Below are 18,206 nucleotides of genomic sequence, written 5' to 3'. Positions count from 1 at the left end.
AGAACACCATGTGGCATCATTTTGAAATGGGGTCTTCAATAATTAAATTAAAAAAAGTGGACCATCACAGAGCTGCCTCAGGGATCCATCCTGCTTCAGTCAATATATAAAGAATGCTTGTTTATTTCCCTTCTTTCCTTTATCCTTATTTCTTACCTTCCGTCTGAACAGAAGACAACGAGTTATCTTTGGGCTTCCCAAAGGGTGAAAAGAGGTTTGTTAATGGGTTCATGGAGCAGAAGAGTAAATGATTATCTGCTGTCTGGAAAATAACCTTTCTTTCATCCATTGGTCATCGATCTATCCTTCCAGCCATCCCCTCATCAATCCACAAAAGTTTTAGAGTTTCTGCTGTGTGCTAATCAAAGACACAGCAGAAGACCAACCAGAGGTCCTTGATGCCCTCATGGAGCTCACATTCTGCTGAACAGAAGAAGTACAAAGATTTAATCATACAATTCCAATTTAATTTCTTTTTTTTTTTGTTTGTTTGTATAGAAAAAACAAACTTCTAAGCCAAGGGCAGAGAGAAATGGAATGGGTCGTGTTGGCTGAGGTGATTACAGCGAGAGAAAACACAGTTTTTCTGTTTTTAATGCTGAGTTCTGGCTCAGTAGGGGAAAAAGCAGAAAAATAATGCTAAGAAGGGTTCTCTTCTTTCTCAGGAATGGTGGGTTATATGATATTGAAAGTTGCAAAAAAGGAATGTGCCTTTCACATAAGGAGCCAGCAGTAGAGGCTCCTGGGTGGTTAGGGGGGCTAAGGAGGAGGAGAAGCCCCCGCATCTGGATTCCCAGAAACTAAACATTTTGGAAACTGTAACTTTTTTCACAGCTTCTTGCAAGATGAGGTATCTTATGCTGCTATCTCCCGTCTGCCATGTGATGTGGACTGCCAGGGATTCTATTTCACTTTTGTTTCTAATCTCTCTCTCTCTCATTTTACAGACCCTGCAATCGTCAATGGAGTTTATTGGTCCGAATCCCTAAATAAAGTTTTTGTAGATAACTTTGACCGTGACCCATCACTCATATGGCAATACTTTGGAAGTGCAAAAGGCTTTTTTAGGCAATATCCAGGTGAGTATCCCTGCATTGACAACTATGATTCAGATGAATGAGCCTGTAATAATTTTCTTTAGGGTTCAAAGTTAAAAATCTTCTTCCTTCCCTTCGATGAAAATGAACCATTATGCTCAGCTCTGTTGTCAGGGCACAGGACAGGAATGGCCAGCTGTCATCTGCAGGCACATGTGCACACACAGGCATCAATCACAGAGCCCCTCCCTGGACCTGCATCTTTATCCATAGAGCTCCCACCACAAGTGAAGTAGGGTGTTGAATGTGTGAAATATTTGGTTTTATTACTATTACTATGCTGTTATAGCTATTGTATTATTATCATTGCTATCATTACTGGCAAAGAGAACAAGTCGTACTTGGGAAGTTACATTCTGGCTGAAAGGTATAAGAAATAGTAAGTTTGGAGTTGGCTTTCCCCACCCCAGAGCTGGCTCACCTCGGAGGGGCAGGTTGAAATGGCCAAAGCTCTGCTGATGGTAGCAGCCCCTCTGCGAAGACCTCCAACAGCACCCAAGCCATGTGTTGGTCAGAGGCTGTCCATCATGCCTTTGGAACAGGTGTTCCTTCTGGAGCCTTCCCAGGCCTCTATTTTGCAATGGGATTTTAATTCTGGCTTGGTTTGAATTTTAATTAAAAAGGGAAGTTTTAATTTTGCTTACAAGTTGTGAAAACAGGACTTGGGGCTGCAATTGTGCCAACATCACAGCTGTAGAAATTAACAAGCTCAACCTAAAAGAAGGGAAAAAACACCATGCATAATCTTGGAGCAATTAAGTAGTCTTTTATGTTTTCATTAAGTAAGACTAGGCACCTGATGTCTTCCCACTTTGAGGCACGGAGCCTGCCGGCCTCGCCTTGAGGAGCTATTTGCCCTGCGCACAACATCTGTCCCCTGAGACTTGCCTGCCGGGTGTCTGCTTTGGCAGATTATTCGGTATTTCCCAAGAGCCATGTTCAGCAGGGCGCGCACGCTTTCTCCTGGAGCTCACAGAAATTTAAACAATAAGCATCTTATTAAAGATAACATTATAATAAACAGTGGACTATTAAAGTTCCAGTGCCACCAAATTGCAATCTGCCTTGATAGACTCAACAGAGAGCAAATTTGATACAAATGCTGCTGAAATCAGAGCCTAGCGGGGAGGCTGCTTTGCCTAGGAAGCCACTGGAGGTCTAACCATTTCACTATGCAGTATTTGGATGAGGGTGGGACAGATAAGCAGAAACCACAAATCATTTGTTGTCTGCACCAGCAAAAGTCCTTAAATTTTAGTCATGATGAAATTTGAAAATAATGAGAATCTTCATACAAGTTTTGGGTAGTAGGGGAGAATAGTTTACATACAAGGCTTTTAATAGAACAGTAGGCTCAGAGATGCTTGCAGTTTTTTTATGGCACTTTGGCACGATTTTAACTTTGCAAAATGACTGTATTTTAGCTATGTTAGAAAAGGCCAAAGGTGTTTCATTGCCTTGATAAATTCCATTGCCCTGACGGTGGTCAATCAACTCCATGTTTGGTTCTTAACACCTAATATACCTCTTCCCTCCTGCACTTAATGTGATTAGAACAGTGATCATGAAAATTTTTGTTAGGATGCCTCTTTCCATTTTTGAGTGGTATAACAGTATGTAGTAACTGTGCATGTTCTTAAGCAGAAGGAGGCTTTCTTCAGTCTTCCACAATCACGTCCTGAGTTCTGTCTTTATACCAAGCACCCTATGAGAGAGACCCTGAGAATAAAATAGTGAACTGGACTGGACAGGTCTCAGACCTTGTCAAGCGCCCTCTTGTGGGGAAATGCATTCATCCAGGATTTTGGTTGCAAGTGACAGAAACCCGTTCCAACTATTCCAGCAAGAAACATGTTTATTGGCTCATATAACTTGAAACCTAGGAAGCATGCTGTTTGGGAACACAGCTGGATTTCAGTACTCAGCAATGTCATTTGGATTTTGAATCTTTCTTTGCATTTCTCATTCCTGCCTTTGACTACTCTGAATTTGCGTCACTGGCAGGGGATCTCCCTCTGATGGGGGCCATGGCATGGCTGTGGGATTAGCGTGGTCTGGGTCACATGTCCATCACTGAAGCCAGGGGTACAGGGCGTGGTCACCCATCTGAAAGCATAGGGACTAGGTGGAATGTTTATGGCTTTGCCTAGAGTGGCTCTCCAGATGGAGCATTAGTTACCACCATGGAGAGATGGGCAGATGGCCAGATCATTGTGGCACAGACTATTTCCTACTAAGATGGGAGAACTAGAAGGTGCTGGGGGATCACTGAGAAGGGACTTCAATCCCAACTTCTGGGGTGGAGGAAGGAGTTCCTGGAAGGACTATTTTGGTAAACAGTGGGCTAAGAGCATACCTATGATGAGTCCATTTCTGCATGGATTCATACCTAGGCCTTTTCAAGTTCAGTTTATGTCCAGTTAGCAGGTGGCCACTCTCTTTTTGTGCTTCCAAAAGAACTTTATGGGCTGGTGGAAACATTCTGTATCTACCCTAAGATGTAGTCACTGGCCTCGTGTAGCTACAGAGCACTTGAAATGAGCCTGAGCAGGCTGAGAAACTACAATTTAAATTTTATTTAACTTTAATTAATTTAAATTTAAGTGGCATACGTGACTAGTATTTACCATGTTGAATAACACTACAAAAAAAAAAAAAAGACTTCTCTTGTAGTCTTTTGTAGCCAGTTTCCAAGGAACTTATCTTTGGGGTCTATACTGCAAAAGGGTCTCACTTAGCAGAAGACTTTAGTCAGGCTCTGTGGGTCCTTTCTCTCTCTCTCTCTCTCACTCTCTCTGACAGAGAGTGAGAGAGAGGGAGAGAGAGATGGGTGTTTTTTTTGTTGTTGTTGTTTGGTTTTTTTGCAGTTTTTGGCCAGGGCTGGGTTTGAACCTGCCACCTCTTGTATATGGGACCTGTGCCCTACTCCTTTGAGCCACAGGCACTGCCCCCCCCCCTTTTTTTTTAAAGACAGAATCTCACTCTGTCACACTGAGTAAAGTGCCATAGCATTATAGCTCACAGCAACCTCAAACTCTTGGTCTCAAGTGATTCTCTTGCCTCAGCTTCCCAAGTAGCTGGGCCATAATGACAGGCTAGGTTTTTCTAATTATTAGTAGAGATGGGGGTCTCACTCTTGTTCAGGCTGGTTTCTAACTCCTGGGCTCAGGGGATCTTCCTGCCTTGCCCTCCCAGGGTGCCAGGATTACAGGCAGGTTCTTACTTTATAAAATGTGAACTCAAACCTGAAATCCTGAACCAATAGGTTTTCAATCCCTGTCTTCTGTACTAGAATATCAGCCACCAAGAGGACTGAGACATTTGTTTTGTCCATTACTCTGTCACCAGAAGCAAGAATAACATATTTTAGGAGTATAGGCATTCACTATGTGTTTGTTGAATGTATGAACCACTCTGTGGATAAAATTCAACCAGATCTGTTGTATGCCATCACCCAGTGGCAGCAGCTTTTTTCTTCCCAGATGCTGGGACTTTCCAAAGGAAAGTCCCTGCTCCCAGCTGCAGTCTGGTGGAGATGGAGGTGGCCCAGTAGGGAGCTGGTATTAACTGCAAAACAGAGCCATAGTCTCTTTCTTTTCTCATTGATCTGTCTCCTCTGAGTCCTCTTGCGTTCCTGCCCTTTCCACCACAGTGCTCACTGTGTCCTGGAAGCTGGGTATACTCTTCTGTTGATCATTTCTTCAAGGTCTAGTGACTGCCATTCTACTCAGGGTCCTCCAGACCCAACCTCTCCCAAGAAGCAGAGGACAACACCTGTGCATTGAATCCTTTTCCTGTGACCCTCAGCCAATTCATCTTGTTACAACCGTCTGTGGGACCTCATTTCTACTTGTTTACAAGACCACCATTGCTGCCCATCCTTCCTGTTCTGGCCAATCTTTAGCTTTATCTAAAATGATATGGCTGGCTGACAGTTTCCTGCACCCCCTTGTCCTACCTTAGCTACACAGAGAAAACTGTCTGTACATCATAGATAGATCAATGTGTAATACAACATAGAACACCAATTAGGTTCATGTGTGATGATAAGAAGCCTCAGTTTCTTCCCCAACATCAGACTCTTACCTTTCTACAGCCCCATCTCAAGGAGCTTTGTCCTGTCAAAGGCTTGATGATTTCAAAGGGAATTGATGGTTTTATACATATGCTGTGATTTGGGTACCCTCGGAAGGTAAAAGTTGGTTCATGCCAAAGAGTAAAGAGCTGTTTGCAAGAGCACACATGCCATTTGTTGGTGTCAAGTTGAGGTTCTGGGCTCTGTGAACAGCACCATGCTGTGTTCATTCACTTCCTCACTTCCTCATCAGGCTCAGGTTTGGTGATAGGTAAAGTGTGACTGGTAACAGGGTTCTCTGCCTTGGCCAACTTAATAGGACCACACCAATAAAAACTGATCGTGGAAAATTATTTCTTATAATTGTTATAGTGATCCCCTTATTACATACTCATTTATGATGGTGTATAATCTCTCAAGAGATTGTTAAGGGAGGTGGCATGTGGTTGAATGAAGGAGTTCTTTTTAAAGAAGTACATAGCCAGCTTCTCAGAAGACATTTTAAAGCCAATTCTGATTCCAGCTCAAACTCATATTAACTGCCAGAATTTATTCTAGGCCTGATATTTTAGACCTAAAGTTATGCTGGAAGGCATGTATTTAAACTTTAGATTATGGACCAGATTCCAAATGTTATTTTGAGGAAAGAATTAGACAGAACCTATTCAGTTAGGGGCAAAACCAACATACAGTACCTCTTGATTTTCCTACCTTCCCCCCCATCTTTCTGGACTTTGCTCTCACATAGGGAAGAGAAATCCTGTGTTGCAATGAGACAGTCGGTATTGGTTCAGATGTTGGGTTGTGGAGATGGTCTTGATGTCACTGGCAGTGACTAAGGAGAAGAAAAGCAATGGACTAGGACACCTTTTGTTGAGGAAGAGAGAAAAAGGGATCTCAGAGCCAAGCAGAAATAAATCTAGAGAGCAAAAAGATAATTTGGGTTTTTAGTGTGCCTTTTGTGGTAGTCCTTCATAGTTCTATTAGATAGTCTCCAACTCCATCGCCACATGGACTTATGTTGGCTGCATGTGGCTTGACCTTCGGATTATCTTGCATTAGGCTCTGCTCTGCTGGCCCTACATTCATTTTTATGTGCTAAAAGAGAACATGAAGTCATATGTTGTCTTAGATGGAATTAATTTTCCTCCAAGATTAGTTTTTAATGCCTCTGGGAGAGAAGCTATGGGATATAGGAATGTTGCACAATATTTAAAATTTACTCAACGTTGAGCATTTGAATCTTCAGTAGTGATTTGACATTATTTTTAGTTTCAACTAGGGATCTGTTAGCATTCTAGAGACCGTGTCCTCTGAAAGAGGTAGGCTGACATTCACTGATGCTGCTGATGAAGACCAGGATGCCTCAGAGAGAAGGCTGAATGCACCTAGCTAACTCTGCTGCCAACTGCACCACCCTACCCACCAGCCTTGGTGGGGGTCCAGAAGGCTTATTGGCACCTTCATAAATTGTGTGGCCCATGCAGGGTGCTTTTTGGTTAAGTGATAATTCCCTAGGTCCCAATGATTTAAGATGATCCAATTATTACTTATCTGAGATTTAAAATTACTTGAACATTTTCAAAATATCTATGCATGCAAAACATTATATACTACAAAGCTGATATGTCGTCCTAGGAGAGATAGCACCACCTGGGACAGGGTATCCTGAAGTTGGTTTCCCAAAACATTTTCTTGTGAGATTCTTAGAAATTTCTGGAGGAGGAAAGGACTCAGTGGTGAAGTTAGTTTGGTAAAGCCACCTCTGGTGTCTCTGCCATCAACTTCAAGATGTACTTGAGCAGATGAAAGGCCTTTGGATGATTTCCCATCCTGTAGACAACAGTTTTGCTTTTATTCACTTAACTTAGTTAGAACTTCTCATGGAACACACGTGTGGAAACACCTACACAAACAAGAGGATGATGGCATAGGAGTAGAGGGAACAGGTCTTAGTCCTAACTGGACCTCTCAAGGAAATCTGAAGATTTTGGCTCTAATGTCAGCTTTGAACAAGATGGCCTCCCCATGCCTGGGCTCATCAAGCCTTGACTTTGAGCCAAAGTATGAGATTTATTGTTATATCCAGGGCAGCTATGCTTGGATGTATAATATCCCCAGCCCCACTGGATGAATACCCCCATCCTGACCATGAAAGGCCCACAATTCTAGGCTCCTTTCCTCTGGCAGGGATGTTCTCCATGTACAGCCACACCAGCATTCCTTCAGTTCCTTGAACTTGACACATACTTCTCAGCCTCAGGACCTTTGCCCACGTTGTTCTGTGTGCCTGGGATGCTCGTCTCTGCATGATCGCCACCCCTGCTTCTATTTAACAAATCCTAGCCACATGTAGTAGGTTGAACAGTGTCCTCCCAAAATTGATGTCCACCGGGAGCCTCAGAATGTCATGTTACTTGGAAATGGGGCCTCATTAGATGGGGAAGATGTAAGGAGTTGCGATGAGATCATATTGGGTTAGGGTGACTCTAAATGCAGTATGACTGTGTCATATAAGCAGAGGATTGGATACACAGACATGAGGGAAGACAGCCATGGGGAGATGTAGGCGGAAACTGGTGTGACACAACAATAAGTCAAGGAACACTGGGGATTGCTAACAGTCACCAGAAGCTGGGAAGAGGCAAGGAAGGATTCTCCCTCAGAGCCCTCAGGCCTTTTTTTCCCTCTGCTGCATGTTGAAAGAGTAAGAATTGCCTTTGACTACACATTAAATACTAATAAAAGTTGGTTAGAAAAAAATATATATCTATCTATATCTATATCTATATCTATATATATATATATCTCCATGCATGCTTGTGATACTGGACACCACAGATAAGCAAAAAAAAAAAAAAAAAAAGAAAAAGAAAAATGAAAATGATCTTAATAAAAATCAGCATGTGGCCCATAGGCCCCAGCTTGGACACCCCATCCCTGCTTTAGAGGGAGGTTGGCCCTACTGACACCTTGATTTTGAACTTATACCCTCCAGAGTGATGAGAGAATACACTTCTGTTAAGCTACCCAGTTTGCAGTACTGTCAGCCCTCTGTGTCCACAGGCTCTGCATCTGCACGATCAGCCATGAGTAGAAAATATTCAGAAATGACAAATAGTACAATTAAAAATAATGCAGATAAAAAATATAGTTTAATGACTACTTGTGGAGCATTTACATTGTACTAGGTATTATAAATAATCTGGAGATGATTTAAAGTATATGGAGGATATGCATAAGTTATATGCAATATGCACATACTATACCTTTTTTGTTGTTGTTGTTGTTTTATTTTTCTGTTTGTTTTTGTTTAGCAGGCTGAGGCCAGGTTTGAACACACCACCCCCAATGCATGGGGCTGACACTCTACCCATTGAGCTATAGGCACCCGACAGCTATACCATTTTCTATCAGGAACTTGAGCATCTACAGACCAAGGCCAGGGGTGTCCTGGAACCAATCTCCCATGGCTACCAGGGGAAGACTTTACTTTATTACTGCAGTCCCATCAAAGTAATAAATTATCATTCCACTCTCAGCTCAAAGATGCCTTCCTCACATTAGAGATTAGAATCACTTTATCTGCCGGGCACAGGGGCTCATGCCTGTAATCCCAGCACTGTGAGAGGCTGAGGAGAGAGAATTGCTTGGGTTCAGGAGTTCGAGACTTGCCTGAGTGAGAGTGAGACCCCCAACTCATTAAAAAAAAAAAAACAAAAAACACCAGCCAGTCACCTTTAATCCCAGCGGCAGGATACCCACAGCTTGAGCCTGAGGCTGCAGCTGAGCTATGACGCCATTGTACTCTGCTCAGTGCATAGGATGGAACTCTGTCTCAACAACAACAACAACGAAAAGCAAAGAAATAGAAAGGAAAAAATAAAAAATAAGCAAGGAAATTTAAAAAAATTACCTTATCTACTAACACAGCGTCAGGTGCTTCCTCATAATGTCTCTGGTACTTGCCGTTTCTTCTCCTGTGTCTGTTTTTATACCACATGTGAGGCTTCCTGAGGGCAGGCAGGAACCGGGGCATCTTTCTCAGTCACTACTGTGTGTTCAACCAGCCAACTACTTGCAGTTGAGTGAAAGGTAGAGTTAGTAGGCACAAGCTCTGGAGTCATCCTATTTGATCCAATTTTACAAGGAATTGTGTCTTATACTGGTTTTCCCCAAAAGATTAATTTCATGTCAGCATTTCCAAAAGTACCAAGTTTCAACCATGTTTGAGAAAAGTTACAAGCCTATATGTAAGGAAATGGGTTGAACCCAAATGGAGATCCCCAAGACTCATTATTTCCTTCCCCTAAGGCCTTGGCCTAAATGTTGGCGTGGTAAAAGGGAACAGTCATTTTCTGCTCCTCACTGAGCACATACCATGGTGGGGCTGTAATGGGAGAAAGGACGGCAGAGAGAGTAAATGGGGTGGGTCATCACTAGTACATGTGGGACCGGCCCAGGTTTAAGGAGACTCAGCACAATTAAATCTAAGAACCATCCCTTGGACACCTACCATACGTCAACACATTTTAAAAACAAAAGATAAAAAAAAACTCTTAATATCACTCTTGTGCCAGTTATTTGTGGAATTACAGATATGTTGCCTAGACTCACCAGGGATGTAATTTCACTGTGTATCACATCTGTGCCTTCCTAGCGGTACTTGGCTTTCTACAAAGCAGTGTATTAGATATTTTTAAAATAAATTGCATTCCAGTCCCTTATGTACAATATCAGGTCAGTTATATTGTATCTTTATTGCCTAATGACCTGTTTTCTGACTTCTTAAGGGAAGCTCTTTAAATTAGGCAGGTGCTAGTATGCAGGAGGGAAATTTAGGTACAAGGAGGACAAAACAAAATAAGTCTTTGGGCTTGGTGCCCGTAGCTCAGTGAGTAGGGTGCCGGCCACATACACAGAGGCTGGCAGGTTAGGGTCTGGCCCGAGCCTGTTAAACAGCTATGACAACTGCAACCAAAAATAGCCGGGCATTATGGTGGGTGCCTGTAGTCCCAGCTGCTTGGGAGGCTAAGGCAAGAGAATCATTTAAGCCCAAGAGATTGAGGTTGCTGTGAGCTGTGATGACACGGCACTCTACCCAGGGTGACAAAGTGAGACTCTGTCTCCAAAAAAAATGCATCTTTGGCTTACAAAGTACCATCTCAATGTTATGTATGTAATGATTCTGGAATGCTACCATAAGCACCTGATGCCAATTGTTAGCCCAATGGCCAGAAAGCTGGCCATTGTTAATTAGAAAGGAGAATCTCAACATCACAGGAATTTCTCCTGTCAAAATGATGTTTCTGTTTTTAGCTTCTTTTGTCCAAAGTCTATATTTCTAATCCTCCATCCCTGAGCAGCAATGATGATTGAAAACAATGACTTCCTATCTTATATTTAAGAAGTAAGTGCCTTTCTTTTTGAAAGAAATTTTATTTTTAAAAATTAAGTTGGATATATTATAACCAGTTTGCAAACCACAAGACAAAGGATCTTGGAGCTGATTTTACACATGAGGAAAATTTCCCAGACTTCAGGAGCTGAAACTCAAACTCTATTATGCAGGAAAATTAAAGCCATTTTATGTCATTGTCAATGTGGAAAGCCAGGCCAAAAGTCCTGATTTTAAAAACAGGAGTGAGGAGGGAGCAGACCCTGGGTATGCTGAGAGGGAGACACTGTACTGTGCGCTTTCTAATTCCCTGCTTATAGACATTACCTCACCCAGGGCCAGGGATGGGGCCTGACTCTGTCCAAAGATCTATGGATAATGTCACCAGGTCCAACAACCTCCTGGACAGTGAGAAATGACCTTAGCTACCTTTATTATAAGCCAAGAGAAGGAGCTGGAGTCACATCCTCTCTTCAACAGACAGCGCAGTACTGAAGATGCCTCCATTCTGCGGGTCTTTGGAGCCGCTAAGCCCTGTGTTTCTGTGGGGTCATGGCCGCAGAGCTCCTTCCCAGCACTGGTGATGGAGCACGTGATAAACTTCAGGGTTGGTCTTTGCAAGTGATTTTTCACCCTATCAATTCAATCAGCAAAGCAGAGCAGCCTTGAAATGCTATGAATAAATATTTGAAGTTTCTGGGTTTCTTATAACCCCATTTTTCTTCTAGGGATTAAATGGGAACCAGATGAGAATGGAGTCATTGCTTTTGACTGCAGGAACAGAAAATGGTAGGCAATAGTCAAACCTCTTAGTTACTTTTTAAAAGGAAATCTTGAAGAGAGGTCAGGATTCATTTTTACTTAATTTTTCCCTGACTAGGTACATCCAGGCAGCAACTTCTCCGAAGGATGTGGTCATTTTAGTTGACGTCAGTGGCAGCATGAAAGGACTTCGTCTGACTATCGCGAAGCAAACGGTCTCGTCTATTTTGGACACGCTTGGGGATGATGACTTCTTCAACATAATTGCTGTGAGTGTAGCTGTTTTGTACTTTCTTTGCACTTGGGGTTCACTTGATCTTTTAGCAGCAATGGATTAACACTGTTACTGTTATTGGACAGGGAGCATCTAGGGGCCAGGGCATGAGACCTGGTTAGCCCCATGTGAGTTCACAGAATCATGGACAGTGGGGGGCCCTTGAGAGACTTGGGGCTTTTGGATAATTCAATTGAACATATTATCTCTCTTGACCTAGCACAGAGCCACTGTCATCTGGAATATTAGCACCAGTTTCGGTTTTCCTAGGGAGCTGACACCTTTTCAGAACCCTGGAGAGTAGTCCTCAAAAGATTGCCTAAACCACTAGAATTTCTCACATGGAAATTAACTTTAAAATAGATTGGCCTTATGATAATGATGATAATAATAATTGTGATCATGACATAACTAAAATGTGGAAGGCAGCTTATGGCTCTCAGGCACTTTATCTCAGCTTCTGGAATGAAAGTGGCATTTATTAAGTGCCTATTGTGTACCTTATATTTCATTTATTCATTATGTTCATTTTTCAGGACTCTTGGATGTTGGAGGTAGTTTGGGCATATTTTCAGAGGGAGATACTGAGACTGAGAGAGTGTCAGTAATTTGTCCAAGTTCACAACGTTGGGAGGGGGAGACCCGGGAACCGAGGCTGAGGCTACGCACTTATGTGCCTGGAAATGACCACTTATTCAGGTTTCTAGCCCTAGTTCTTTTTCTGCTTCTGGATTCTTTGGTGTGATTCTCATCATAGCCTTTTGGTTCCTACCACTCTTATTTTAAAGACCATTGTGTTCCTTGATCACTTCTAGGAGTTTTGTAGTTGATTCCCTGGAGTTTTCCAGATATACAATCATATCATCTGCGAAGAGTGACAGTTTGATCTCCTGTGATCCTATTTAGATACCCTTGATTGCATTCTCTTGCCTAATTGCAATGGTTAAGACTTCCATTACAATGTTAAAAAGCATTAGAGACAATGGGCAACCTTTGTCCATTAGAGACAATGGCAACCAGGTATGCCTGGTTCCTGATCTGAGTGGAAATGATTGCAATTTTACTCCGTTCAATATGATATTGGCTGTGAGTTTGCTGTAGTTGGCCTCTATCAATTTAAGAAATGTTCCTTCTATACCTATTTTCTTAAGCATTCTGATCAAGAAAGGATGCTGGATATGATCAAAAGCTTTTTCTGCATCAATTGAGAGAATCATATACCAAGAACACAGTAAGTAAGACAAATAGACAGCCTTCAGAATGGGAGAGGATTTTTGCAGATTATATTTCTGTCAAAGGTCTAATAACCAGAATCCACAGAGAACTCAAGCTTATTAATAAGAAAAGAACAAATAATCCCATTTCATTCTGGGCAAGAGACATGAACAGAAGCTTCTCTGAAGAAGACAAGTGCATGGTCTACATACACATGAAAAAATGCTCATCATCTTTAGTCATCAGAGAAATGTAAATCAAAACCACTTTGAGATATCATCTAACTCCAGTAAGAGTAGCCCACACCACAAAATCCCAAAACTACAGATGTTGACATAAATGTAGAGAAAAGGGAACACTTTTGTACCGCTGATGGGAGTGCAAGCTAGTACGTTCCTTTTGGAAAGAAGTTTGAAGAACACTCAGGGATCTAAATGTAGACCTGCCATTTGATCCTGCAATTTGTCTACTAGGTATACATCCAAAATACCAAAAATCACTTGGCAACAAAGATATTTGCACCAGATTGTTCATTGCAGCTCAATTCATAATAGCCAAGTCATGGAAGAAGCCCAAGTGCCCATCAACCCATGAATGGATTAATAAATTATGGTATATGTATACCATGGAATACTATGCAGCATTAAAAAAAGATAGAGACTTTACCTCTTTTATGTTTACATGAATGGAGTTGGAAAATATTCTTCTTAGTTATCTGAGGAATGGAAAAAAATACCCAATGTACTCAGTACTACTATGAAACCAATTTATAATCACTCACTTTCATATGAAAGCTGAATCACAACTGTACCCTAGGATGAAGGAGGGAAGGGGAGGGGTAAGGAAAGGGAGGGGGGTGGTTCAATAGAGGGAGGGTTAATGTTGGGGCCACACCTATGGAGCATATCGTAAGGGTACAAGTCAAATCTATCAAGTGTTGAACACAAATGTCTTAACACTGTGATTAAGTAAATGGGGTGAAAGCTATGTTAGTAGGAGGTAAGCACTCCAATTTGTATAAATAATCAACACATTGAATCCTACAAAGGCATAAATGTATTCATGATCTATGTCTATATGACTTAATTTTAAAAAAAATAAAGACTATAGTGACAATGAGCCTGATTCTTTCCCTTGAGTACCTGCCCCAGTGCTCAGGTGTGATGGGCTCTTGTGCTTTTTCATGTCACATCTATTTGGGTCATTGAGTGGTTGGAGGCAGCATGGTGAGGGGGCAGAGCTTGGGCTTTGCAGTGGGGACTAAGTTTTGAATCCCAGTTCCACCACATGTGCTGTGTGTGTCTGGGCTACCTACTTAATAATTGAGTCATCAGTCCCCTCAACTGTGAAGTGGGTGTATTTATATTGCCCACAGAGTTGCTGCCAGAAATACCTGAGTGGATGCACCAGAGTGGAGCTGGTGTGCAGGACTCGCTGAGCAAAGGGAGCATGGGAAGGAAGGGGTTCTTGGGTGCTCCAAGGATGCAGTTGTAGTCTGCTCAGACCTTGAGCAGAGATGGACATGACGGAACTCTGTGTCCAGGCAGCCTTCTCTGGCATGATGCCCACTTATATTCACTAGGCAGAAGGCAGTGGTGCTTAAGTGATATGGGTTTTCAGAGAGGATTGCTTGAACTAGAGTCCTGTATATGTGCCTCTTCTGAAGAACTCTCAGAGCAAAGGCCGCAACTGCAGGGTGACATGATTTATATCTTCAGATTTTAAGAAGTTCTGAAACGGAGAGAAAAAAAAAAGAAAACTAAATTCCTTGGGAATAGGGTTTAGTCTTGTTTATTCATGGTTACATCCCCCACTCCTAGGACAGTGCTTGGCAAATGACAGGAGTTTAAACATTTGTTGAATGAATAGGAACAATGGCTGCCTTCCACACAGTGCCCACTATGTGCACGCCTGTTGCTAAATGTCCTATCCAGATTATTTTGTGGAACCTTTATGCTGGCTTTGTGCCACATGATGTGGAGACAGGCACAAAGCAGCAGAAATGACCACGGGGAGTCACATACTCTGTTAAAGGGACATAGTTGAGAGTCAGGCACTGTCCAGCTTTACCTGGAGCTGCTTTCGAGCAGAAGTGAAGAGAATGTAGTTGATCCACACCACCATTCTATTGTGTAATTACATGGCCCTGGGGCACAGTTCTTTGGAAGGAGACCCAGATAGTTAAACTTTCTGATTTTGTAATTAAGAAAACTTACTCTAGTCCCCAGCCTGGCTGTGAATATGCAAATGTGGCTTGATCCCCACACATCCGGAAGCACTTATAGATAAGCAGCAGCTAATTTGAGACTATCTTTCTTATTAATCTTTAATTACTCATTATAGAAGTATCAGAAATTCACATAATAGGAAGAGCTAACTAATTACACCCTGAATCCTTTATCAGCCAGGATTTATTGTTCTGTTAACAAAACCAATCGATTGAAATAATCTATGTAAGTTCATTAAGATATACAAACAGTGTCAACTCAATGAAGAAGAGAGGGTGATTAAGATAATTAAAAAGTAGACATGCCAGTTATTATAGAATAGTTCATAAAAAACTTATTTTTTATTACCCCAGTTGCCCCCTTACATAAAGAAACTCATCAGCAGTCCTATTAACCCTCACTGTACATCTGTTTGTTGATTTTTAACAAATAATCAGCATCAACGCTATCTGAATAATTATTTCGACAACTAGAACAACACTCTAAACTTTTTGTATTTAAAGTCTTTGTAGCAAAATCTCTGTTCCCCTAGTGAGCAAAAGAATAGATCAGATATGTTAGTGAGTTTATAATAGAAAACCAAAGCCACAAAGGAACCATTAACAGTAATGTTTACTGGCTGATTGCTTTTTAATGTAGGCAACGTAAGTAAAAATTATAAACAGTTCAGAAATGTTCTCATTCGCCTTCTGTTTGGCACATATTCTTCTAAATTTTTCTGTGCATATGAACATATAATTTTTTCTCAAAAATAGAATCATCTTTTACAGAATATTCAGCAACTTGCTTCTGTATTCCCATTGCAATCAGATATATTTGAATAGCAGAACGTGGCATCCCATTTTCTCCTCAAGAGTGCTAAGCCAATGGACTGTTCAATGTAGGGAGTGCGCTGAGTGGCGTGCACATATTTTTGCCGGGCTGACTGTGCTTCTATTGAATAAAGCCTAGAAGTGAAATTGCTGCACCAGAGGGTATGCACATAGGGTCTATCAGAATGTTCACCGAGCAGGGTATGATGTTTACACACTTACCAGCAGTTTAAGGGTTCTAAATAATGGTAGATTCGTAATTGGCAAGTTTTCATTTGCATTCCCTTGAATTGTCTCTCTTAACCCCAGCATGTTTCAACGTTTTTTGCCTTGCTGAGTTAGTTTTTTCCTGCATGAGCTCCTCCTGTTTCTAACTTGGCACAATTGCTGTAGTAAGAAGGTGTGAGTTTTCCCTCCATCTGTTTAAAAAGGTCATTTGCTACCTGTCTCGAGGGTGACCCAAAGGCAGAATCTTGTAAGTGCAGACGGAGGGGTTATTGGAAACTCCATTCAGAATGCCTTACAAATCTGTTTGCATGCCCTGTTCTTATCTGCTGGATTCCAGTTACTGGCAAGAATATTATCATTTCACCCTTCATTACACTGTCAGCCTTTCTTTGCTTTCTGGGTACACATTTGAGGAGACATTTCAGTGTTTCAGAGAGAAATAAACATACAACCTTTATTTTCAATGTTGGAAGCCCTTGCACACTGTAATTTTTGTTTGTACAAATCTAATTCATCATTGCTTTGATTTTCAGTGCCCTAAAGAAGGAGAGAGGGAGATTTAAACAGTGGGAAAGGCCTTCCTTACCTACTTGAGCCAGTTTTGCACATTTTATTAAGTTGGTTGCAAACTGCAACTTATGTATTACACAAAAAAATCTTCTGATCCAGGTCTTTCCAGAGGAAAAAACATAGAAAGATCATATAAAAAGTTGTTTTAGCTTTCATGGGCAAAAAAATTACCAAAAATCTATTTTAAAAAAATCGACAGACTGATTGAATGATAAAAGAATAGTTGAAATATGAGAGTGATTTTGTGCAGTTGAAGTTAAAATTTAAGGTCAAGCCACTGGTGCATGAAGAGAGATGTCTCTGACAAAAGAAAAGGCATATTTTTCTGATTCACTTTGAAGTCTAACTTTAAGCCATGCATTAAATTAACAATATTATCATAAAAATGAGGGTGCTAATTCTGTCCAATGCTGAAATTTGAAAAATGATTTTACAGAAGCCAAAGCCAGGCATTAAATGAACACAGTATTAACTGGGCTGATACTGTTAAATCAATTTAAATGCCTCCTGCAGCTCATATTTGTGCACAGTTGAATTGAGGAGAGCACGATTCGTTAGTTCAAGTGAGCACTTTCTGGTGCCCTGGTTTTAATTTGCAGAATTTTCTTTAGAACTGTTTCTCCAGCGCTTTGCCGGCTGTGGATCTGCTTTTTAAAGTAATCAATTCCGTACTAAAAGTATGAGGCTGGTATTTTCTTTCAGTGCTCATTTGTTCTGTACTACTAATTATGTCCAGTCGTGTTTCAAATTACATAAGGAGCTTTTGTAATGCAAAAGATCCCTGGGATGCCTTGTGTCAGTGAAACTATTGTGGATTCATCTGCTTCACTACATAAGTCCTACACATTTTCATTCTAAAGGTTATCTAATCAAAAGTTTACCAATAAAACCATAGAAATATTTAAAAGAGTCCCAACAATTCTTGCAGCTGACATCAGTTTCTTGCATTACACGAGCATGCCAGTATTTTAATTCTATGGGGCTTTTGTGGAACTTTGGATTCGTTAAAACATACCCAGTTATTTTCTTTACTTTTTGTCGATTTATCTGGTTTTTGAAAGGAGTAGAGCTTCTCATCTTATTTTTTTATTTCTGTGCCCACCTTTTTTTTTTTTTTTCTGGCTGTGTTCCTTGCCTTTTTGCATTAGTGATCTTCTCTACAATTTTGCCTTTTCATTTCTTTTTACTGTTTATGATTAATTCAGCAAGTAATAGAGGCCACTCAGTGTTAAGTGCTAGGGCTGCCTTTCTAAATAAGGAAGAAGGCAGACCAGCTCTCAGAAACCTTGGGTGTGGGGTGTGTGAGCACTGTGTGTGGGCAGCCAGGAAGCGAGTGCTCACAAGGCTCCACAGTGTGGCAGGTATAGTCTTGGAGAGGAGGTGGCAAGGGTCTGGAGTGAGGAGGGACAGATGCACAGGAGGTGACAAAGTGATGACTGAGTGGCAAGTAGTCTAGCCCAGAAAATGTGTGAGCAGGGAAGAGACGGAAGGAGGAAGGGGTTAACAACTGAGAAGGAAAGTGCCATTCACGGTTACAAGAATCTCCC

General features: G+C 41.4%; 1 protein-coding gene across 1 annotated transcript in view; it reads left to right on the top strand.

Moving 5' to 3' along the window:
• CACNA2D3 (calcium voltage-gated channel auxiliary subunit alpha2delta 3) overlaps window positions 1–18,206 on the top strand; it is an 876,027-nt gene that overhangs the window by 409,273 nt on the left and 448,548 nt on the right. The window contains exons 5-7 of the mRNA XM_003781696.2: window positions 948–1,079; window positions 11,299–11,359; window positions 11,451–11,601. Coding sequence (XP_003781744.2) covers window positions 948–1,079; window positions 11,299–11,359; window positions 11,451–11,601 — 344 coding nt within the window. The remainder of the gene's footprint in view (window positions 1–947; window positions 1,080–11,298; window positions 11,360–11,450; window positions 11,602–18,206) is intronic.

This window comes from Otolemur garnettii, unplaced genomic scaffold (genome assembly GCF_000181295.1).
Source record: "Otolemur garnettii isolate 467f Iridium unplaced genomic scaffold, OtoGar3 scaffold00002, whole genome shotgun sequence".
In the NCBI taxonomy this organism is placed as follows: Eukaryota; Metazoa; Chordata; class Mammalia; order Primates; family Galagidae; genus Otolemur; species Otolemur garnettii.
The sequence above is the reverse complement of the archived record's forward strand: the minus strand, read 5'-3'. Positions and strand labels throughout refer to the sequence as shown.